At 56.9% G+C, this 19691-nt stretch overlaps 1 protein-coding gene across 2 annotated transcripts in view; it reads right to left on the minus strand.

The window, feature by feature from the left end:
- CACNA1C (calcium voltage-gated channel subunit alpha1 C) overlaps window positions 1–19691 on the minus strand; it is a gene marked incomplete at both ends in the record, with an annotated part of 456740 nt that overhangs the window by 110068 nt on the left and 326981 nt on the right. For both annotated transcript variants that reach the window (XM_082850933.1, XM_082850932.1), the window contains one exon: window positions 17512–17684. In XM_082850933.1, the coding sequence (XP_082707059.1) occupies window positions 17512–17684 (173 nt within the window). The remainder of the gene's footprint in view (window positions 1–17511; window positions 17685–19691) is intronic.

The raw sequence follows: 19691 nt of genomic DNA on the forward strand, positions 1-19691 counted from the left end.
TGGGGAGAAGGGGTCACTCCCGCAGAAGTGTCTACACTGGCAGGTGGGCACTGATTTTGAGGAGACGGATACCCAGGAGGGTCCCAACTCATTCCTCCTTGTTAGTGGGAATCCCAAAGATTCGGTCATGAGAGCAAAGGGTCAGGCTTGTTTTCACCCCACGGAAACAGCCGTCTCCGAAGCACACCTATCTTCACGATTCAAAGCTTGAAACAACATGGATGGACCTGGAGGGTATTAGGCTCCGTGAAATAAGTCAGAGAAAGACAGATACCATATGACGTCACCTATACGTGGAATCTAAAAATAGAGCAAACTAGTGACTGTGACAGAAAAGAAGCAGACTCACAGATACAGAGCACAAACTAGTGGTTACCTGTGGGGAGAGGGAAGGGGGGAGAGTGGAGATAGGGGAGGGGGCTAACAGGTACCAACCACTATGTATAAAATAAATAAGCTACAAGGCTATATTGTACAGCACAGGGAACACAGCCAGTACTTTATAATAACTTTCAATGGAATATAGTCTATACAAATATCGAATCTCTATATTGGACACCTGAAACTAATATGATATCGTAAAGCAGCTATACTTTAATAAAAAAAGAAAATAGTTTAAAACAATGCTTCACACACCAAAAAAACCCCAAACCAAAAACAACCAACACAAAGCTTGGAATAAATAGAAACTTTACAACCAGTAGCATCATTTGTTCACTTCTCAAAATCCCTACACGAAAACAGGGCTGAGAGTTGACGAGTTGAAATGGATGACAGCAAATTTCCCTTCTAGAAAGACACACGTCAGTTTAGAAGGACAAGGGTCACTCAGGTGAGCGTCTCGTCGTGAGGGGTCTTTGATTTGGCAGTGGGCGGGGTAACGGGCTGCCAGCCTCCAAGTCTGTCTGTCCACACAGACGCCTGAGGGGACAGTCCTGGCCGGCGGGGGCCCAGGTCACGGACCTGCTACACAGAAGCTCAACCAGCTTCTGGCTTTGGCATCGATACTGTCCCGTCTTGTTTGACTTCATAAATAGCTATGTGATCACTTTAAAAATACTAGAAAGAGCTTGATAAAAACACGGCCTTTCCCTCTATAACTGAACTTGACCAGGCCTGGTGAGTCACGCGGGCACAGGCGGCAGCCGCCCGCGTGGAACGTGGTCGGAAGAGCCTCCAGTCATGCCCCTGATGGTGGGCAGGAGTCTCTGGGGAGCTGCTCTTTGGGGTCAAGGTGTGGATTTAAAGATTCCTCGCTTTAAATCACAGTTTACATCCACATATTAGATCCTATTAATTTGTGATAGCTTATCCCACAAGCACCTGATGGGGTGAAGATGGTCTGTGTTTCTATTTCTAAGGGGTTAGACAGAGGCCACAGCTGACTCGTTTAGGGACTTGTTACCCTAGAGATCGCCTTGGGCTCATCTTGGAAACTGAGAGTCCAGGCCGGCCGAGGCTGGGATTGCTAATGCTGGGCCCTATTCTTGGGGAGGCAGCAAGCCTGAGTCTCCCACTAGCCACTCAGATGACCGGTGGGTTGGAAACTGAGGCAGAAAGACGGCAGAGAATCCAGGGCCCAGGGCGCACCTTTCCTGTAAAGAAAGGCCTCTGAGGAATGAAATGTGCTGTTGAGTGGACTCAGGGAGGATGCTGAGGGGAGGCTAGTTTCCTGACTTTCTAACCTCACCGTTACCAGGGACTGTGGATCAAATGTTGGGTCTCTGGGCTGTCCTGTCCCTTGGCTTCTGCTGAGAAGATTCCGAAAGAAAATGAGATTCTCATGAAAGAGTAATTAACAGCTGCCACTGCAGGTGGCGGAAACATAATTACATTTTTAGGAACATCAGTGAGCCGTACAGACTCCACCTTGCCAAGAACGGATTCTCCCTCCAAACTTCCACTCCTGGGGGCAACGTGCTCGAACGGCACTTCGCAGGACCACGTTTCTGCATCTCGAGGGAGGTGCACAGTTCTCATCTCCCAGGAGCTGATGACGTCCCAGGTCTGCTAGAGAGCAGCTGTGTGGGTCCTGGGCGGGTTGGTTGTAATAAGCCACTTCCACCACAGGATAATCTCAGACTGGAAACTACGTGAACCGTGCTGGGCGTGCACGGGACCCAAGTGGTCGTGGAGACTGGTGTCCTCTGGAGCACTGGGGTTCGCGAGCCCCCTGCGGGTCGACTCATTACATCTGGGGACCCCCTGTCACACCAGCTACTGCCCTACCCTCTGCCTCAGACCTTTCTGTGCAACGGGACTGCCTAGACGGCCTCAGGGCAAAGCTCCAGGGAGAGGTCGAGGGGCGGACGTGGGCGGACGTGGGCAGGCCTGCGAGTCTGGAGTCTGGAGCCTTCCGTCACCACGCCAGCCTGCCTTTGTCTGTGGGCTGGGGCAGCAGGAGCGGCTGGGCTCTCCTGGGACTGGCTGAGAGCAGTGCCCAGACCTGAGCTGGGAGCCTCACCATCGGGTGGAGGAATCCTCCAGGCGGCTCTTGGTGGAAGAGGCCTGGGGGCGCAGGGCCAGGCATCCCGGGGGGTGTCAGGGGCCGGAGGAACTGAGGGCGTTTCTCAGCCAACCTGAACTTGCATTTCTCCAGGGCTGGCCCAACTGCCAATCCTGGGCGGGCCCGATGGCAGGATCTAGTCGCCAGCCTCCTACGAACTCACAGATGGAGCTAGAGAACTGACTTTGCCACTTACTTGGCCAGACACCGTTTTATCATCTTTTTTGCATACAAGTGGTCTGATTAGTATTCTTTTTCCGAAAGTACTGATCCAAGTTATGGTTAACAAGCAAAAGGAGTCCTAATTTCCTGCCCTGCTGACTCCAACCTGGAATCCCAAACCCCCGTAACCGGGCTCCATCCTGTCTGTCAGGGCCACATGTGTCCCCTCAAAATTCACAGGTTGAAACCCTGACCCCTGGAACCCCAGAGTGTGGCTGTGTTTGGAGCTGGGGGGTCTTTAAAGAGGTGACTGAATTAAAACGCCATCACAAGGGTGGGCCCTGATCCCTTATGATTGGTGCCCTTATCAGAAGAAGAAATCTGGACACAGGCATGCACGGCGGGGAGATGGGGATACACCCGGGGGGGTGGGGAAGAGGCCGTCTACACGCCAAGGACGGGTCCAGAGCCATCTCCCCTCAGGGCCTCAGAAGGAACCAGCCCTGCCGACACCTCGATCTCAGGCTTCCAGCCTCCAGAGCCGTGAGAAGATGAATGTCTGCTGTTCACGCTGCCTGGTCCATGGTACGTGGTTACGGTGGCCCTCGCTGATGCACACACTTTCCCCCCACATCCCTGTGCCCGTGATTTCTGCAGAACTCCAGCCCAGGTGGGGCTGCCCACCTCACGGCCACCTTCATCCCAGCCTCTGGGCTTTCCTACGAGGCCCCGTCCATCTCCCCTTCACCTATCCCAGGGGTCGGGGAGCTGCGGCCCTCAGGCCAGACCCAGACGGTCGCTACTTTTGTAAATGACATTTTGCTGGAGTAGGACTGTGTCGCTGGCGGGTGTCACCTATGGCTGCCTTCCCTTGGCCCGCGAGCCTTTTGGAGGGTGTGGGTGCTGCCCCCGCCTGAACCGACCTGCTGCCCCCGAGTCCCCTCTCTGAGCCCCCCAGAACTCTGGGGTCTGTGAGAATTTTCAGGAACAGCCAGGATGCAAGCCCTAGTCCCAGCCCTCCCAGCCGGTGTGTCTGGGTGAGTTATTTAACCCTCCTGAGCCCAGGTTTCCTCATCTGCAAAACAAAAGACAACGGTGCTATTTATGTCAAGGGCTTCTGAGAAGCGCTAAATGAAATAACATTTGTAAAGTAACTGTAAAACGGAAAGTGCTGTAAATATTTGCTAATATTACCAACGAATTTCCATTTGTTTTCTTCGTTTGCTCTTATTTCACGTGTATTTCACAGGTGTCTCCCTGACACAATTGTAGCTTTCTCGAGGCCAGAGACTTCACATTAGAACTCTCTGGACTCCTTTCCAGGTCCTAGTGGTACTGGCTGTGGAATTACAGTAGACACTTGGCGTCTTCGTGGGGCTTCAGGGCTGCTCCGACGTGCTGGGTGGCTTTGGGGTCTGTCCTTCACCCGGTGCCCGGGAGGCTGCCCTTTGCAAAGGGCCCGCGGGAGGCACCAGCAGGACAGCGCCGTCAAGGTCCATTTGGGGCTGTCACCCTTGGCGCCTGCGTTTTTATGAGCCTCTCCTTAAATCGCCCAGTTCTCAAGCCTCTGTTTGCTGTCAGGACCTGACCCCCACACCTCTGGGTGCAGGCAAGGTGAACAGGATGAGCCCACTGACAGGGAGAGGTCATTCCCAGAGGGGGGTGAGGGGACCTGGTCTCCATCTCCAAACACAGGTAGTCTTTTCCGCCTGCTCAGCAGGTCGGTTCTACGAGGACCAAAGGGGTGGAGGGTGAAGAGTCTGCCTGCGCGTCAGAAACGTCCCCACGACGGCCTGGTTGCCTTCAGGGGCCAGGAGATGCCCACTCGCCTCGTCCACTCACTGCCTCCCGGATCCGGCCCTGCTCGAGGCCCTCCTTCTCCACTGCCGACTCGGGAAGGCCCGCAGCCGGGTGACCCACGAGGGCCAGAGGGGACCCTGCCCCACAGCACACAAGCAAGGACAGCGGACGGACTCACACGGGACGATGCCTCCACTCCTTCCACTAAGCCGCCCTGCCCTCCAGATCCGCCCTCTGAGGCCTGAACCCCATAAAAGGCGTTATCTAAGTCTTAATCTTAGAACTGTTGCAGAGCTTCTCAGGAGACCTGGGCTTGCTGGAGAGGATGACTGTTCTTTAGAAGAGAGAGATGGTTTGAAACCCAGGGACCAGGGACCACTGTCTCCACAGCCAGAGGCCCGGAGGCGCCGGCAGGACATGGGATGCCCACGTCAGAAATGACTTCAAGGGGGGCCAACCTGGGTCGCCTGGGCCTTGCTGCCCCGACACCGCTCCCCTCAGGGTCCTGGCTCCTATGAGGCTCGCGCTGTGGGCTCAGTGGCTCAGGAAACCCAGAGGGGAGGAAAGGACACAGAAGTTCTGGTTTTCAAACGGTGTCACGGGGCACCAGGGGGTGGGGGCAGGGTGGGGCGCGGAACAGGCTTACCATGCGAGAAGGGGTGAGTGGTCCGTGAAGTGAGCAGGGGCAGGGGGCTGGCGGGGCACTTGGCAGATTCAAGCAGCTCTCCTACTTCTGCTGATCGCATTGCCGGGGAAATCCTTTCCTGGTGGTTCGCAAGGGAGGCGTGTAGATAGGGCATTTGCCTGATCTGGGAAGCAGAGAGGAGGTGCAGCCTACGCCTTCTTCCCACGATACTGTGGGAGACCGAGCCCCCGGCAGATGGGAGGTCAGCAGGGTGAGGACAGAGGGGCTGCAGGGCTGGCCGGGTGTGGGAGGGGACAGGAGACGGGCGGGGTGGGGACAGGATGAGGGTGTGAGCAGGGAGAGCCCCTGGGATGCCTTCCAGCGCTGAGATTCTACCCCTGGATGCCTTCAAGGCAAAGATGACATTTTTCAGGATGCTGGCTCTGGGAAAGAAAAGCAGAGACCGCGGAGGTCAGCTGCCAGGGGCAGGGGGAGGCCGGGCGAGGTCCTCAGATGGCGGGCACTTTCCCCTTTGGCCCAGCTGCTCGGCCGAGAGGGAGAGGACCAGAGTCTGCAAAACGAGGACACGCTCTCCCTGGCCCAGCCCCATGATGCTGGAGCACAGCACTCGAAGAAAGGCAGGGCCAGCGGAGGCTCAGGATCTATAGAAAGCCGGGGTTACGTCAGCACCGCTTTCACATTTCCTTGGGGAACTAAGGCCCAGGGAAGGAAGGGTTTGTGCGAGCTCACGGAGCTCTGAGTGGGAGAGCTGAGCCCACGAACCAGGTCCCCCGTCCCCCCACCCCCTTCCCGTCACCAGGTGTTTCAGGCCATAGGGGCTGCCTGGCAAAAGAGGAAGTGGGTGGTCTTCACAGCCGGACAGGCTTCGGTGTGGGACCAGGCTAAGCCTCCTACTGGCTGTCTTGTCTTGGGCAAATCATCTGAACCCCATCTTCCTCATCTAAAAAACCGAGACCATAACACCGATCTTGGAGGGTTAAGTGAGGGTTAAAGGTGATACAGGTCAGAGGAGGTGCTTCATCAGTAATAATTCTCGGTGCGCGCAAGGCCCAGACGCTGCACGGATTTACTGGGGGTGAAAAAGCAAAATGCGGGTCCAAGAGGAGGACCTCAGGACCACTCGTTTGCATCTAAAAGGTCACCTGCAGTCTGAGCTCTCCGCCGCTCCCCAAGGTGGGCTGCAGTTACCACGTTCCCTTTGGGGTTGTCAGTGCTTCATGAATATTCATGATGTCCCTACTGTGTGCTAACAGTCACCTACCCTGACAGGGTCCCTGCCCTGGAAATGCTTCACAGCTTGTGAGAAGACAATTTGTAAAAACTGTGATTACTCACGAGAAAAAGATTTAAGCGTGACTGGACAAAAGAGAGCCGCACTAAGCCCCCCTTTTGTGCCCCTTTAATTCTCCTTTTTAACCTTAAACTGAGGCCAGGACCCGCCGGAGCCTGTGTTCTGTCCTGTGCACCTGTTCTCTGCCATGCCAGAGAGGCTGGGACCACACCTGGCCTCCACGGTGGTCCATCGAGCCTCACGCTGGGCGCTTCTGTTTGGTCAAGATGAAATGTCACGGGCCGTGGACCCTCTGGGGCTGGTACTGCTAGAGGTCTGTAGCTCAGCTGGAAAGAATTTTTCTTCTCTGAACCAGTGACACTAGTAGCAGAGTGATATGCGGCCTCAGTTCCAGTTTGGTTTTAAATAGATTTGGGGCCCAACATATTTTTTAATATGCGACAATTGGGCTAGTCTAATGACAAATGTCATTCCCTGCCACTGTCAGAGAAGCACACCATTTCCATTAGGAGTGATGCTTCCTGGCCAGATTAAGGCGTGGAAAATAACTTCTGGTCATCAACAATTCCCTTCAGTTGCACTGATCTGATTAAACTTAGCAACAGAAAGAGGAATTTACAAATTAGATGCTGTTCTCTATTTATTACCAAAATGGCTGCTCTCCACTCCATCCAGGAGCTACAGTTGAGATCTCATCAAGTCTCAGCTGGTGATAACATTTAGCCCGTAAATCTCCATCTCTGCCAGTGCATGAAGTAAGCCTTACGCCAAAGACCGCATAACGGATGAAATCAAACCCCCGTCCCTCGGAAGGGAGTCGACCTTTTCAAGCCTTACATGTATTCAGCGTTCCGGTCCTACAGAAGCAGCCGGGAAGTTATTCTGGGTCCTCTCTTAACCTTCTCCCGACTGCCGTGCGAAGCTGGCTAGCTGACCTCGCTGAGAGAAAAATAAAATAAGGATACTTCCGGCAAGTCTCTGGATGTATTTGAAGAAGAACCGGGAGGAGAGGTGAGTACGTGAAGAAGACGACCGAGGAACAGAAAACACCGTTTTCTCCCAGAAGTCAGAGAGCAGCGTTGACAGCCAAGAAACGGAAGATGAAAAATTAACTTGTGCGTCTGATTCATTATGTAGCCTCTGCGGGACCAGGTCTGGTCCTGTCTGGTTTTAGCCTGACACGGTCACAAGGCGGGTCCAGGTCATCTACCATTCCCAATGGCAGAATTTCAAAGACTTCCAGGCCAGAACCCCACTTTTCTCCACTAATTTCCACCCTTTTCCAACCAATATGCACTGACGGTCTATCTGCCAGGCTCTGGACAGTGACGGGGATGCAAAGCTTCCCTCCCATTCCAGGTGCGCAACCCAGCCCAGCAGGGGATAAGATGGATAATAGGTACACTAGGTCACGTACATCAGTGCCGTGACACAGGTGTGGGATAGGAATTGTGGGAGCAAAAAGAAGGGGCGTGAGCGCGGGAGGGAAGGAGGGGTGGGGTGCCCGAGGAGGGCTGGGAGCACGGCGGGTCCTAAGGCAGATGGCGGAGCTGGGCTCTCCAGGCGGGAGGGCAGGGGGGACCGGGTGCCGGAGGGTCTTCAGAAGGAGTAACTCGCTTCCAGTGTTCGGGGGATCCTGCAGGAGACCCAGAGCAGAAGCTAATGTGCGTCAACTTCCAACTACAGACACAAAACCTAGAGCTGGAAGGTGTCTCTGCAGCTGTCTGATCTGACCCCTCCTTTTACAAACAGGGAAACCGAGAGAGGCACCTCCCATCGGCTACTGGGCGGGGCCCGGAAGTCAGGTGGCCTGTCGTTCGTCCTCAGGCCCCTGCTCGGTCTACAAAAACACAGCACGATTGTGCAGACCGGAAACCCTGGCCTCCAGGTAGGAGAGAAGGATGAGGGCCTTTCACCTCCTACTGCTGTGCTCGCAACTCTTCTAATCAAGGGGCGACTGAACAAATTGATAGAATCCATCCATTAAGGGATTGTGGAAATTATAATTCATGGAAATGATTTTACACCACCTAACAGGCTCAAAAAGCAGCTCTACAAGTCCTCCTGAAGCTTGGGGCCTTCCTGGTGAAAACCTAGATGCTCTGCCTGACGGTCAGCGACCAACCAGCCTCAGCTTCCCAGTCATCGCACGGTCGCCGAAGGAGCTGCGGGCAAGGGGGCTGGGACCCCCTACCGCGGGCCGTACTTTTCGCACCAAGAAGATGCTCACCCCCCAGGTGGCAGCACCGATCTTTTCCTCTGTCTCTACCGCATAGAGCAGACATCACACCAAGCTGCCTGTCCTAGCTGGACCCACTGGCTGGAACAAGTATTAGTAAACACAATGAGACTCTAATTCTGAACGCTCCTGTCAGGAAAGGGGTCCTCAGTTTCTTCCCGCCCATGTGTGAGTGTACGTGCCTGGTGCGGGTACATGTGCTATTTTCAGAGAATTTTGTTAGCACAGTGACTAGCCTGATACTGGATACCATTATCCTATCTCATGAGTCACTGAAATGAGATATAAGGGTTGGGCCGGCTGATTTGAAGCTTGGAATTGGGAAGGTAAACAAAGGCTTTTCACCTTCAGGCCAACCTGTCACGCATTTAATTAGGGCTTTTCACCCCATCAGCAAGTTGCTGAGAACAGGTCTATTATCTCACCCCAGAAGCAGAGGCACAGACAAGCTCCAGGGCAGCTGTAATGGTTCTTTAATAGCTCGTGGCCCGTATTTTTGTTTTCTCTTGACCTGTAGTCTCGGAGGGCTCGTGCACCTGCATCAGACGCATTCTGAACAGGACTTAGGGTCCGTTAGTCAAAACCAGCATTGTGCTTCGCAAGTCATTTTCAGAACATGTATTTAGGAACCATCAAAAGCTCCTCTGTCCAGACATTTAAAAATATCTTAATATCCTTACTTTTTTGTAAAAAAAAAAAAAAAAAAAAAAAAGCCTAACACTGAAGAACCTTATCGAAATTCAAATGTACATTTTTGGAGAGGATAAACCTTTCTCACAGCTCTGTCTAGCGAGTTTCCCCTGCAGACCTCTTTGCAGGGGGTAAGTCTGGACAGTCTGATGAACTCGTATGAATTAAGTCTAAATTGCAAAAAGTGTATATTTTCATGAAGCTGAGTAAACGGCTTTCTTTCTTGTCCAGCCTACTAGCTGGACGTCACTGGGAACAGGACACTCTGACACCCCGCCTTCCTCGACGACCTCTACAGGACACTGTCCACTCGGGGACCGCATGCTGAGAACAGGGTCTTAAGGGCAAACACGGTCTTCTTGCCCATCCTCTCCTTTGAGGAGGGGTGTGCTGACTGTCAACCCGGTGTGGGTCCAGGCCAGGGGCAGGAGGAAGGAAGTCTATGGTCTTTGCAGTGAAGTCCAAGTACAGGCTTAAATTCGGGGGGTCTGGACACGAGCAAAACTGCTTGCTGTGTTCTGGGAAGGCCTGCCAGGTTCCAGCTGGGCTACCTCTGAGCGTGTTGTGTGATCTGTCCTGAGACAGTGTTGAAACCTACGTGTCTGTTTGGAGGAAGTGGATCTGTAAGCACTGTGAACAAGAGGAAAACCTCCCCTTGTCTGTCTTCAGAAATGAGCCAGGCTTGCAGGAAGCAGACCTATGACACCCAGCGCCCACCCCCATGTCCCCGCACTCACAGGGGGCCACGCGTGTCCCCACGGCGGCCGGATTCTGTGGTTTCTGATCCCGATGGAGCCGTGCACTTGGCTACAGCAGGAATCCGGGGTCTCCCACAGGGGTACAGAAAGATCATTGTGATGGACTGAACGTGTGTCCCCCCAAATTCATGAGTTGAAACCCTAATCCCAGGTATGGTATTTGGAGGTGGGGCCTTTGGGAGGCGATTAGGGTATGAGGGTGGAGCCCTTCTGAGTGGGATTCGTGCCTTAGAAGAAGAGGCCAGAGCACTAGGCAGGCGTCCATGGAGGAAGTGGGCCATCCGTGAGCCAGGCAGAGGACCTCCCAAGAACATGGCCATGCTGGGCCCCGATCGCGGACGTCCGGCCTGCAGAGCCGTGGAAGCCGATGTCTGTTGTCTAAGCCCCCGTCTGTGGCGATGTGTCACAGCAGCCCCGTGAGGGCAGAAGCAACACCTAACGTGGCCCCGCCACCAGCGGTCCTCCTCCCCACTGCCTCTGCCCAGCCTCACTCCATCACTCGCCTCCTGTGTGAGAGTCCATCCACCCCCTGCGGGACCACCGTCCTCGGGGCAGCTCCCCGAGGGCGGGGCTCTGCTGCTCCCGACGCGGCCCCAGCCTTGCCCCTCGAACCACGAGGCCCAAACACAAGGTGCCACCAGCCCAGGGTTACAACAGGTGCGATCGCTGCTTAAGGCGACGGTCCTTCCTGCTCCGCGGAAGCACACAGCAGGTGCGATCGCTGCTTAAGGCGATGGTCCTTCCTGCTCCGCGGAAGCACACAGCTCTCCTGGCAGCACTGCAGCTGCCACAGAGGCCCGGGCACGTCCGTCTGATGAAGTGACCCAGAAGGACGGAGCCCTCACAGCCCTGTGTTTGGGGCTGTTACTCAACTCTTACTTTTCCATCAGCCACTGAGTCATAAGGGCAGGGATCACATGAGGGGGAGCCACTGGGATTCTACCCAGGGCACCTTTCAGGGTAGTCATGGATAGAGACGGCGCGGGTCAAAGGGCTCCCACAGCCAAGCAGACGCGACAAACCAGCTCCCAGGGGGTCCCTTGGGGGTGGGCTCTGCTGCATCCCTAGGTCAAGAACAGCCCGAGCTGTGCATCCCCAAGACGCCTGGGCCCTGCCGGCCCCGGTCCCTTCCTTGTGGACGCCGGCCACCAGCGGAGGGCCATCTTTCCCGCCGTGACTCCCACTTCAGGCTGTGTCAGCCCCTGGAACCCCTGGGTCCCCCTGCTTCCAGCCCCCCGAGCCCCAACCAGCTGTTCACAAAAGGAGCTGGGTGACCTTCCCACGGTGAACTTGTCCCCCTGCTCAGATCCCTTTGGTGGCTCTGCTGAACCCAAGGGAGAAAGTCCACGCCTGAGGCCGTTTGGGACCAGTGTCAGCCCCGCTTCCGGACTGACCTTCGGTTTCACCCCAAAACCCGAGACTGAAGTCCTCCCCCCTCCCCTCCCCCCTTACTTGTTCTGCTCTTTACATCTGCAGCTGCTTCCTCATCCCTTTGGCCTCGAGAGCCGCTGCCAATCTGTGGGCAGCAGAGATGTGGCTGCGTGTCCACCACGCTCCCTCCCCCGGCTGCCCCTTAGACTGTGTCCGTTCCCCCCGCCCCCCACCCCGGAAGCTATGGGGGCTGTAAACTGTTCTGGCCAGTGGCAGGCGATGCCCACTCTCCCAGGCCTGGCCTTTACATCCTCCCCGGGGCCCTCCAAGCGCCCTCTGCCTCCCTCCTCTCCTGCCCAGACGCAGGGGATCCGCAGAACCTCTGAGGCCGGGGGGAGGTGAACTTCCCTCCTGCCAACTCGACCCACATGGAACCAGGAGCAGGAAGCACCCTTCACCTTACCAAGCGGCTGAGACTTTCTTATACAGCACTTAGCCCACCTGACTGGCACGGCCGCACCCCAGCCCTGGCTCGTCCCCCTCCGCCCCCAGGTGACAACTCCCCTCGTCAGCAGGCGACAGAGGCGGGAACTGCCACCCTCTCCTCCACGGACAGCCTCTGGCAGAAACCGTGTCCTGGTGCAACAGGGCTTTTCTCTCCCAGGGTCTACGTGGAAGGGAGGGGCGGGGGCGGAGCTGAGGGTGCTTCGGGGTGAGCCCCGGTCACCAGGGGGTGGCTCGGAGGGAAATGCAGGCCGATTCACCCCTCAGCGCCTCCACGGAGCTACCTTCAGCCCCCAGGTGTGTCCATCTGTTCGCAAAGCTTTACAAGAAAATCACAGCAGCGCTTTACTGGGGGGCTACCTGGGCGGGCTGAGTGGGCGGATCCATTTGCCAGTGGGTTTGGTGGCCTCAGGGAGGTGACATGAGCCCCCATGGTGAGGCTGTTGCTGGTTGGAGGACCCCCCCCCCCCCATCGTGCCAGGATCCTGGGACCGTCAGAGGTTCCGCCGAGGTGACCCTGCAGCCACATGACCCCGCAGCACTGAAGGTGATTACATCACATTCCTCCAGGTGCACACGCCAGGGCAGGACAAGGGCTGGTCGCTGCCCTGGAGCACCCTCCCTGCAGCCTCCCGGCTGACCAACACCCTCCTCTGACCAAGTTCAAGGAGTCCCGAACCGAAGGAAGCTCTGACGGGCGGTGCCACTGATGTGCCCCCTTTCCAAGCACAGCTGCCCTTAGACCACTCCGGGCGGGCGGCTTCTGACCTCAGTGAACCTTCTGCCTGAGCAAGATGTTGCCAGGACTCCCTTTCATGCTCCAAACACAGTCCTTACAATCATAAAGCCCATCTCTCCCTGCTTTTAAAACCACACTCAGGGCCCTTTAGGGTAATGTTTAAGATCAGATTTTCCACCCCCCGCCCAGCCCTCCTTCCCTCCGTCCATCCCGCTCTGCGCGTTAGACCGAGGGTGTTACAGATGCTACGACGAAGGGGTTAGAGGGACCTCTTCCAGACGCTTCTGGCCGGAGAGGCAGGGGGGTCCCTGCACCAAGGGCGGGGCTGAGGAGGGGTCCGGGCAGCGCTGGACTCAGGCCCACATCCCTGAGGTCAGGGGCAGCGTACAAGCTGTGGGACATGACACGTTACCTTCTCTGAGCCCAGCTCCCCGTCTACAAAGGGGGCGTCAGTGCCCACGGGAGATAATCCCGGGGAGGACGAAACGAGACCGTCCCTGTCCTGTCCCCTCTCGTGCCCCCGTCCTGCCCGCCTTGGCGCTCTAGCCCAGGAGAGCCCGCAGATGCCGACCCTCGCCCACTGTCCAACCTCGGGATCCAAAGAGCAGCTCCACACCAGCTGTGGAAGAACGACACCCTCGAGGAGAGCGCGTGAATGAGAAGGTCTCGCCCTTGCTCCACTGGCTGCCAGCTTTCCCTTTACTGTGTGGCTTTCACACCCTCCTTCCTTCCAGAAGCTACTCCACCATCCAAGGAAGATGGCTGTGGTCTCTACAGCCGGCTGGCAAGCTCCCCCAGAGCTGGTTTTGCTTTAAGAAGCGTAGGACGGCTTGCCTAGGCTGGGAAGGGACACCTGCTTCTCACCGTACGCTCGACGTGGCCCTCGGGGGCCCCTCCACTGCACCCAGGCTGGGACACTGGCGTCTACAAAGTCATGGGCCCGACAGCAGAACAGCCAGACTGCTCCACGGCGGACGGGCTGTCTGTGGAGATACCACCCCCGCCGGGGTCCTGTTCTGACCCGATTCCCGAGTGAGGGTCTGCATACAACATGGGTGTCTGGGACCCGCCCAGGGGAGTTGTTCCCAGCAGCCCAGAAGAACCCATGAAACAGCCTCACTGCAGGGCCCCCGGGCCGCTCGTCTCTGCGCTGCCTCTGAGCCCCGACGGCCCTCATCGCCAGCCCAGGCGAGCTGTCCCCACCTGATCTCTGCGGCGGTTTCCAGCACTGACGTTTTAGGGTTTGATTAGGACGAGCTAAGGTGATGCGCGGGGCAGCCGAGGCATCTGCTGTCCCGCAGGGTGTGGGGTTAGGATGGCCTCCAACACGATAGCTTTGGGTCCAAAGTAAGAAGGGAGTCGGGAAAAAAGCCGTTGCTAGTGTCTTTCTCACGCCGTCTGACCGGGTGCTGGTGGGATGCTGTCTCAGGACTCCAGGCGTGTGGCAGCCATGCCCATGAGTAAGTCCAAGGAAAACGGATTAAATTGTAAAAAAAAAAAGCTCAAATAATGATGCACGTGCCCTTGACACGTATACCATGTAGACCAGTGATGTTCAGATCACCGCTCTCGAGCCCCACAGGACCCTTCCGTGGGCAACCTGCTGCCCTCGGAGGCCCTCAAATCTCCATGCGTCAGTAACATGCAACCCCAGATGCCGCAGGGCGGCGGCGGCCACACGGCTCTGCTGGTGAACGGTGATCGCAGAGGGGCTCCTGCGAACAGAACTGAATACGCTGGATAAATACTTAACCTGCTTATAACTCAAGTGTTTTGGTTCCACGGTCTGTCTTTTCCAGGTTCATCTGCACAAATGTCTGTCTTCGAGGACTGGGGCTGCACTGAAATGGTCTTAACGACACGAGAGAGAGATTCCCATATGCACAGATCCTTAATCCATGCATTCTTTGATCTTGAGGAGGAGAAAGAAAGAAGAGAAGAAGTTCCCGTCCCACGAGGGCAGGGATTTTTGAGGACTTTGTGCATCGCTATATCCTCAGGGCCAGAAACAGCGCCAGACACAGAGCAGACCTTTAACTGCTTGATGGGTGGATGGGTGCGTGGAAGGATGAACGAACTGAGTGTACTTTAGCGTATTTTTTATATAATTTACTGGCCAACTCATTGACTCTAATTACTCAGAGAAACACCTCAAACGATGCCCTCTCTCTGCTGCCTTCCCGAGCCCTGTTCTTTCTACGGCCACAGTGGCATCTGTAGCTCTTCCTCGAAAAATGAATAACTGGGCTCCCCGTGGGCGAGCTCAGCTACCACGTAATGACGTGTCACTGAACCGTGTCCGCACTGGAGCCACCCTGTGTCACCAGCGCCCGACAGCTGGCATTTCCTAAGTGCCGATGGGGCTCCTACCTGGGGCACAAGCACGAGTGTCCAGAGCCATTGGTCAAGAGTGATAATACCCTTTTCCCTCTTTTCTCAAAAGACGACTTAATTTTTGAGCTGAAGAGAATTGGCAAATACGCTGTATTGTAATCTTTTAGCAATTTCAAAGGCAAAGACACTACTTTGATAGAAACGCATACCATTGGTAGCGGCATTTCTTCCCTTGTATTTGTTTCAAAGGGCACCTACAAAGTTCTGAAGATCAGAATATAGTTTCTGAGCCGCGGGCCTACCTTTTCTGTGGATCTATTAAGCGGCCAGTCCCTTAACAAGCCCGTCTCGTCCACTCTGCTCTTCTTTTTTTTGCGGTACGCGGGCCTCTCACTGTTGTGGCCTCTCCCGTTGCGGAGCACAGGCTCCGGATGCGCAGGCTCAGTGGCCATGGCTCACGGGCCCAGCCACTCTGCGGCATGTGGGATCTTCCTGGACCGGGGCACGAACCCGCGTCCCCTGCATCAGCAGGCGGACCCCCAACCACTGCACCACCAGGGAAGCCCCACTCTGCTCTTGACCGGACTTCCCTGCCGCCCCAGCCTCTGGACAGGCCTCCTGGCTCCATACCCAAGCGTCTCTCATTCAGTTCCTCACGTGCCTCTATTTTATCCTCTGTCTTGTTTTCTTAGATGCCCAGTCCCTGGCCCCCTCCCCCTAGGACCGGCCCGCCACCATTTCCACGACAGAAGGCGGCAGGCTCCATTCCGTCCTCTGAGGCCAAGGCTGCGGATGAGAAGCAGACCCCAGGCTCCTCCAGCCACCAGGGACGAGCGCAGGGGAGGGACGCCAGGCTTCAGACTGACTTCATCCACATAAGGGCTCGTGAGAACCCTGGCAGAGACTCTGTCCACTGGGGCAGGCGGTACACTGTGCTCTTCCCAGAGCTCGGGCAGAAAGAGGGGGTAGATGGGCCTCGTCCACTCGATCCGCTCCAGCAGCAAAGAATTCTCCATCAGGGCAGGACAGGGAAGCAGCACACCTGTCCTCAGAAAAGAGCAGGATAACTGTGTCTCTGTGGACGGCCACCGAGTGCTGCGCGGGCAGTGGACACACAAGTTTCTACGAACATGTAAGAGACGCGCTCCTACCATCCGTGGTGAGCTGGGCTCCACCGTGACCAGGGTGCAGACCGGAGCCCACAGCCTGCTCCTGTGCTTCGCAGCAGGTGTCGACGAGGCTCCCAGGCTAGCTCACTATTCACACACGGCTGGCTGCCACGGACCATCCCCCACCCACGATCCGTCAGCAGCGGAACGGACGCTGCCGGCATCTTTCCAGAAGATTCTCAGCATCGCCGCTCACTGTTCTAATCCATCTAAGGCCTTGTCGTCCAACGTGCAAAAACTCCTTAGCAGAGCATGAAGGCCTCCTCGTTCCCAGTCCCTGGACGTGTGTGTGTTTTAATTTTGTGTTCATTCCTTGAGCAGAGTTATCGGAAAGCAAGTCGTGGAAGGCTGTATTCAATCCGTCTCTGAAACGATGGAGGCGGGCCTGCTCTCTGCTCACGTCCAAGTTGTCTTCCTTCTCTCTCCACCTGCTCCCCCTCCTAGATTCCCACTTAGAGCTCAGGTACCAACGAGCAGGGACACGCAGAACCCGGCCAGGGGGCATGAACACACCCGGCAGAATCTACGCCCACGCACAAGGCCACTGTATCCGCACGCGCGTCGGGATACACATGCACACACGTGTCCTGCACCCTCCTGGCCTCTGTCAGGACACAGCGATGGACACCCTGCTTCCCCGTCAGCCCCCGGAGCCTCAGCGGGTCTCTCTCCTCCCTCTGGGCCTGGGAGCCTTTCTAGCTTCCCCCGCTTATCTGACTGGCCCCGCTCAGCAAGCATGTCGGCTATTTAACCTGCTTGGTTCCTTGGTCAGAAACGTCCCGATCCAAATGTGCGCAACCCCAGGAAGGGGGCCCGCGGGAGGAGAAGAGAGGGGCTGGGGTCGGTTTCTAAGACCTAAAGCTATTCTGCCAGTTTCCTCCGGGTTTCCCCAACCTTCCCATTCAGCACCTTCCCAGATCTTTGAATCTAGCCTCCTCGAGAGAAACCTTGGGCTCTTTTCCCTGAGAAAGCGCAGTGGTCCTTGGAAGGGGAAAGGGGGAGCCTGCTTTCCGGTGGCGGTGGGGGAGATGGTCCCGTCTGAACAAGCCTGGAGCAGGACTCCTGCCCCGGCCCAGGGAGCCGGAGCTGGGAGGAGGATGTCGGATTTAAAACCAAGAGCCCGACTGAGCAGTTTCCCCCGTCCCGGGACCAGAGGCTCTAGGACGACTATAGCAGGCTTTGCTCCACACGTGGCACTGATTTCTGAGAGCAGAGAAGGTGGCTACAGGGGCCGCACCGTCAGGACGGGGGGAAGCCCCCCGCCTCGCCCAGACCCCAGCCCCAGTCGGGGAGGCCGCTCACTGTTTCGGGGTTTCTCCTCGTCCAAGCCCTCGTCCTCGTTCTCGGGGTCGATGTCCTCCGCCTGCGTGATCCAGTCCAGGTAGCCCTTCAGGTCCTCTTCCAGCTGCTGCTTCTCCCGCAGCTTCTGGAAGTCGCCCCGGGCCTTGGCCTTCTCCCTCTCTTTGGAAAACTCTCTGGCGAGAGGGCGGAGGGACAAGAAGAACAAAGCATTAATTGCTTCGCATGGGAAACCGCCGGCCGCACCTGCGCTGCACAGACCGCTCCCCCTGCCCCGGGTCTGATCTGCTCTCACGAAAGAGGACGGAGTCACTGGGGCGGGGCGCTGCTGACTCGGGGCACGACTGTGGGGTGGACCAAATCCACTGCCCTTCCTGGGCCACGATGGCAAGCTCTGCCTCTTCGTGACAAACGTTCTCCAATGACCTGGAAAGGCCTTCCGAGCAGTAACCCGGCGGGACCCCCGCCATAGCCCCGGGAGACGAGGGCCTGGGGTCACGCTGAAGCCCAGCCCCCGCACTGGCTCTGCCAACCCTGGTGCCTCCTCGGTGGCTCAGAATCGGCCGCGGCGGGATACGTACGCTGCGGACATCGTCACACGTTACACACCAGGGCTTCTCCCCGCAAAGAGCCAGTCGTTAATGTTTACCAGGACACCACTGATGTCAGGCCCAGGAGACCTCACCTCCTCACCCCCCGTTCTCATTTCTAGGGTTCGTTCTGCCCCGTTCAGCAAGCCTGGAGGGGTTTCTAATCTAGAGAATGTCCTTTCCCACACAGAGGGAGACAGAAGAGGATTCCAGACACAGGAAAATGTCCTGGGGGTGCCCTTCGGGTTAAGAAGGAAATCTAGTCAGAATGGAAAACTACGTAAGATCAAGATGATATAAAAGTTAAACGAGGCGCTCAGTCTAAAGCAGCGACGAGCAGCAGCTAAAACTGAGCGGGATTTGCTGCAAGAGGCGCTTATTGAAAAGTGTGGGGAGTGTCTGTCTCGCTCCTGTTTTCTATGGCTCTGTCCTTATTTCCTCTCTGACCTTGAATTCACTTTCTGAGCCAGGAGGGACCTGGCAGCCAGGAGGGGAGTCAGGGAGGCTGGTTCTCACTCTCAAAGCAAGTCTGTGCCTTTTCTTCCGAAACAGATAGGAGCAGCCTGCCTCTGACCTCCAGTCTCGGGGAAATGGGGCTCCTGGTGTGTGTGTGTGTGTGTGTGTGTGTGTGTTGGGGGGATTCTTGGTTTCTTCCTAGAGACGTGACTCCTCCTTCCCTCAGCAGTTGAGGCCTAGTTCAGGGTGGGAGGCCGCAGAGTCCACCTGGAAGGGATTCCATGCACTCCATGGGAGGCCCCGTGGAAGGAAGGACACACCGACAAGCCATGGGGCAGGAAGGCTCAGCCCCGGAGCCCCTGTGCCCGCCGTCCAGGATCTGCATTCATTGCAGCCGCGGCAGGAGCAGACCTCAGCCGCCACCCTTTATGGTGAGGGTTGGGCCGGGAGGGGGCTGGGGGACGTTTTCACCAGGAGCCGTGGCTCCTGAGCTACGAGTTCTCTTTGCTGCTTTGACGACGCTCTGGTTGGGATGGAACGTTCTTCTTCACTTTGACTGACTCCAGTTCGAATCGGACCGAACCTGCTCTTTCTCGGGCTTCCTGGCAGCTGGCGGCACCGTCCCTTCCCTCCCAGGGCAAAGGGGCTGCACTGACAGCTGACAGTGTGGATGGAGGCCTTGCCTCCATGGCGGATGGGCCCGGAGAGAGTCCCCAGCTCTCCGCACCCGCCACTCCTCCCGGGGCTGCGGTTCGCCACCCGGAGAGTCACTTCATGCAGCGGGGCCCCCCTGCAGCCCCCAGACTGCAGCTCCAGGCGCCCCCCAACTGCCCTTCCGCCTCCGCACACTTGAGAGCTCCACGCCTCGTGCAGCGGGTTTGGGTGGAAGGGTGACTGAAGAGCTAAGAGGCCGTGCTTCTCCTGGAGCCGGGATCAGACCAGAGCCGGGAAAGCGGACCCAGCCGTGCGTCACAGCATCTGCTCCGCAGAACCGAGGCCCACGACCTCTAGGAACAGACAGACATCCGGGAGAAGAGGAAATGAGGTTTCCTGGGGTGCGAGGGGCTCCGAGAGGCAGCAGAGCCAGGAACCCGCGGAGTGTGGGGCACAGCCTGGCCCGGGCCGGGAGGAGGTGAG

The sequence above is a fragment of the Leucopleurus acutus genome, assembly GCF_964270905.1.
Source record: "Leucopleurus acutus genome assembly, chromosome: 11".
Classification (NCBI taxonomy): domain Eukaryota; kingdom Metazoa; phylum Chordata; class Mammalia; order Artiodactyla; family Delphinidae; genus Leucopleurus; species Leucopleurus acutus.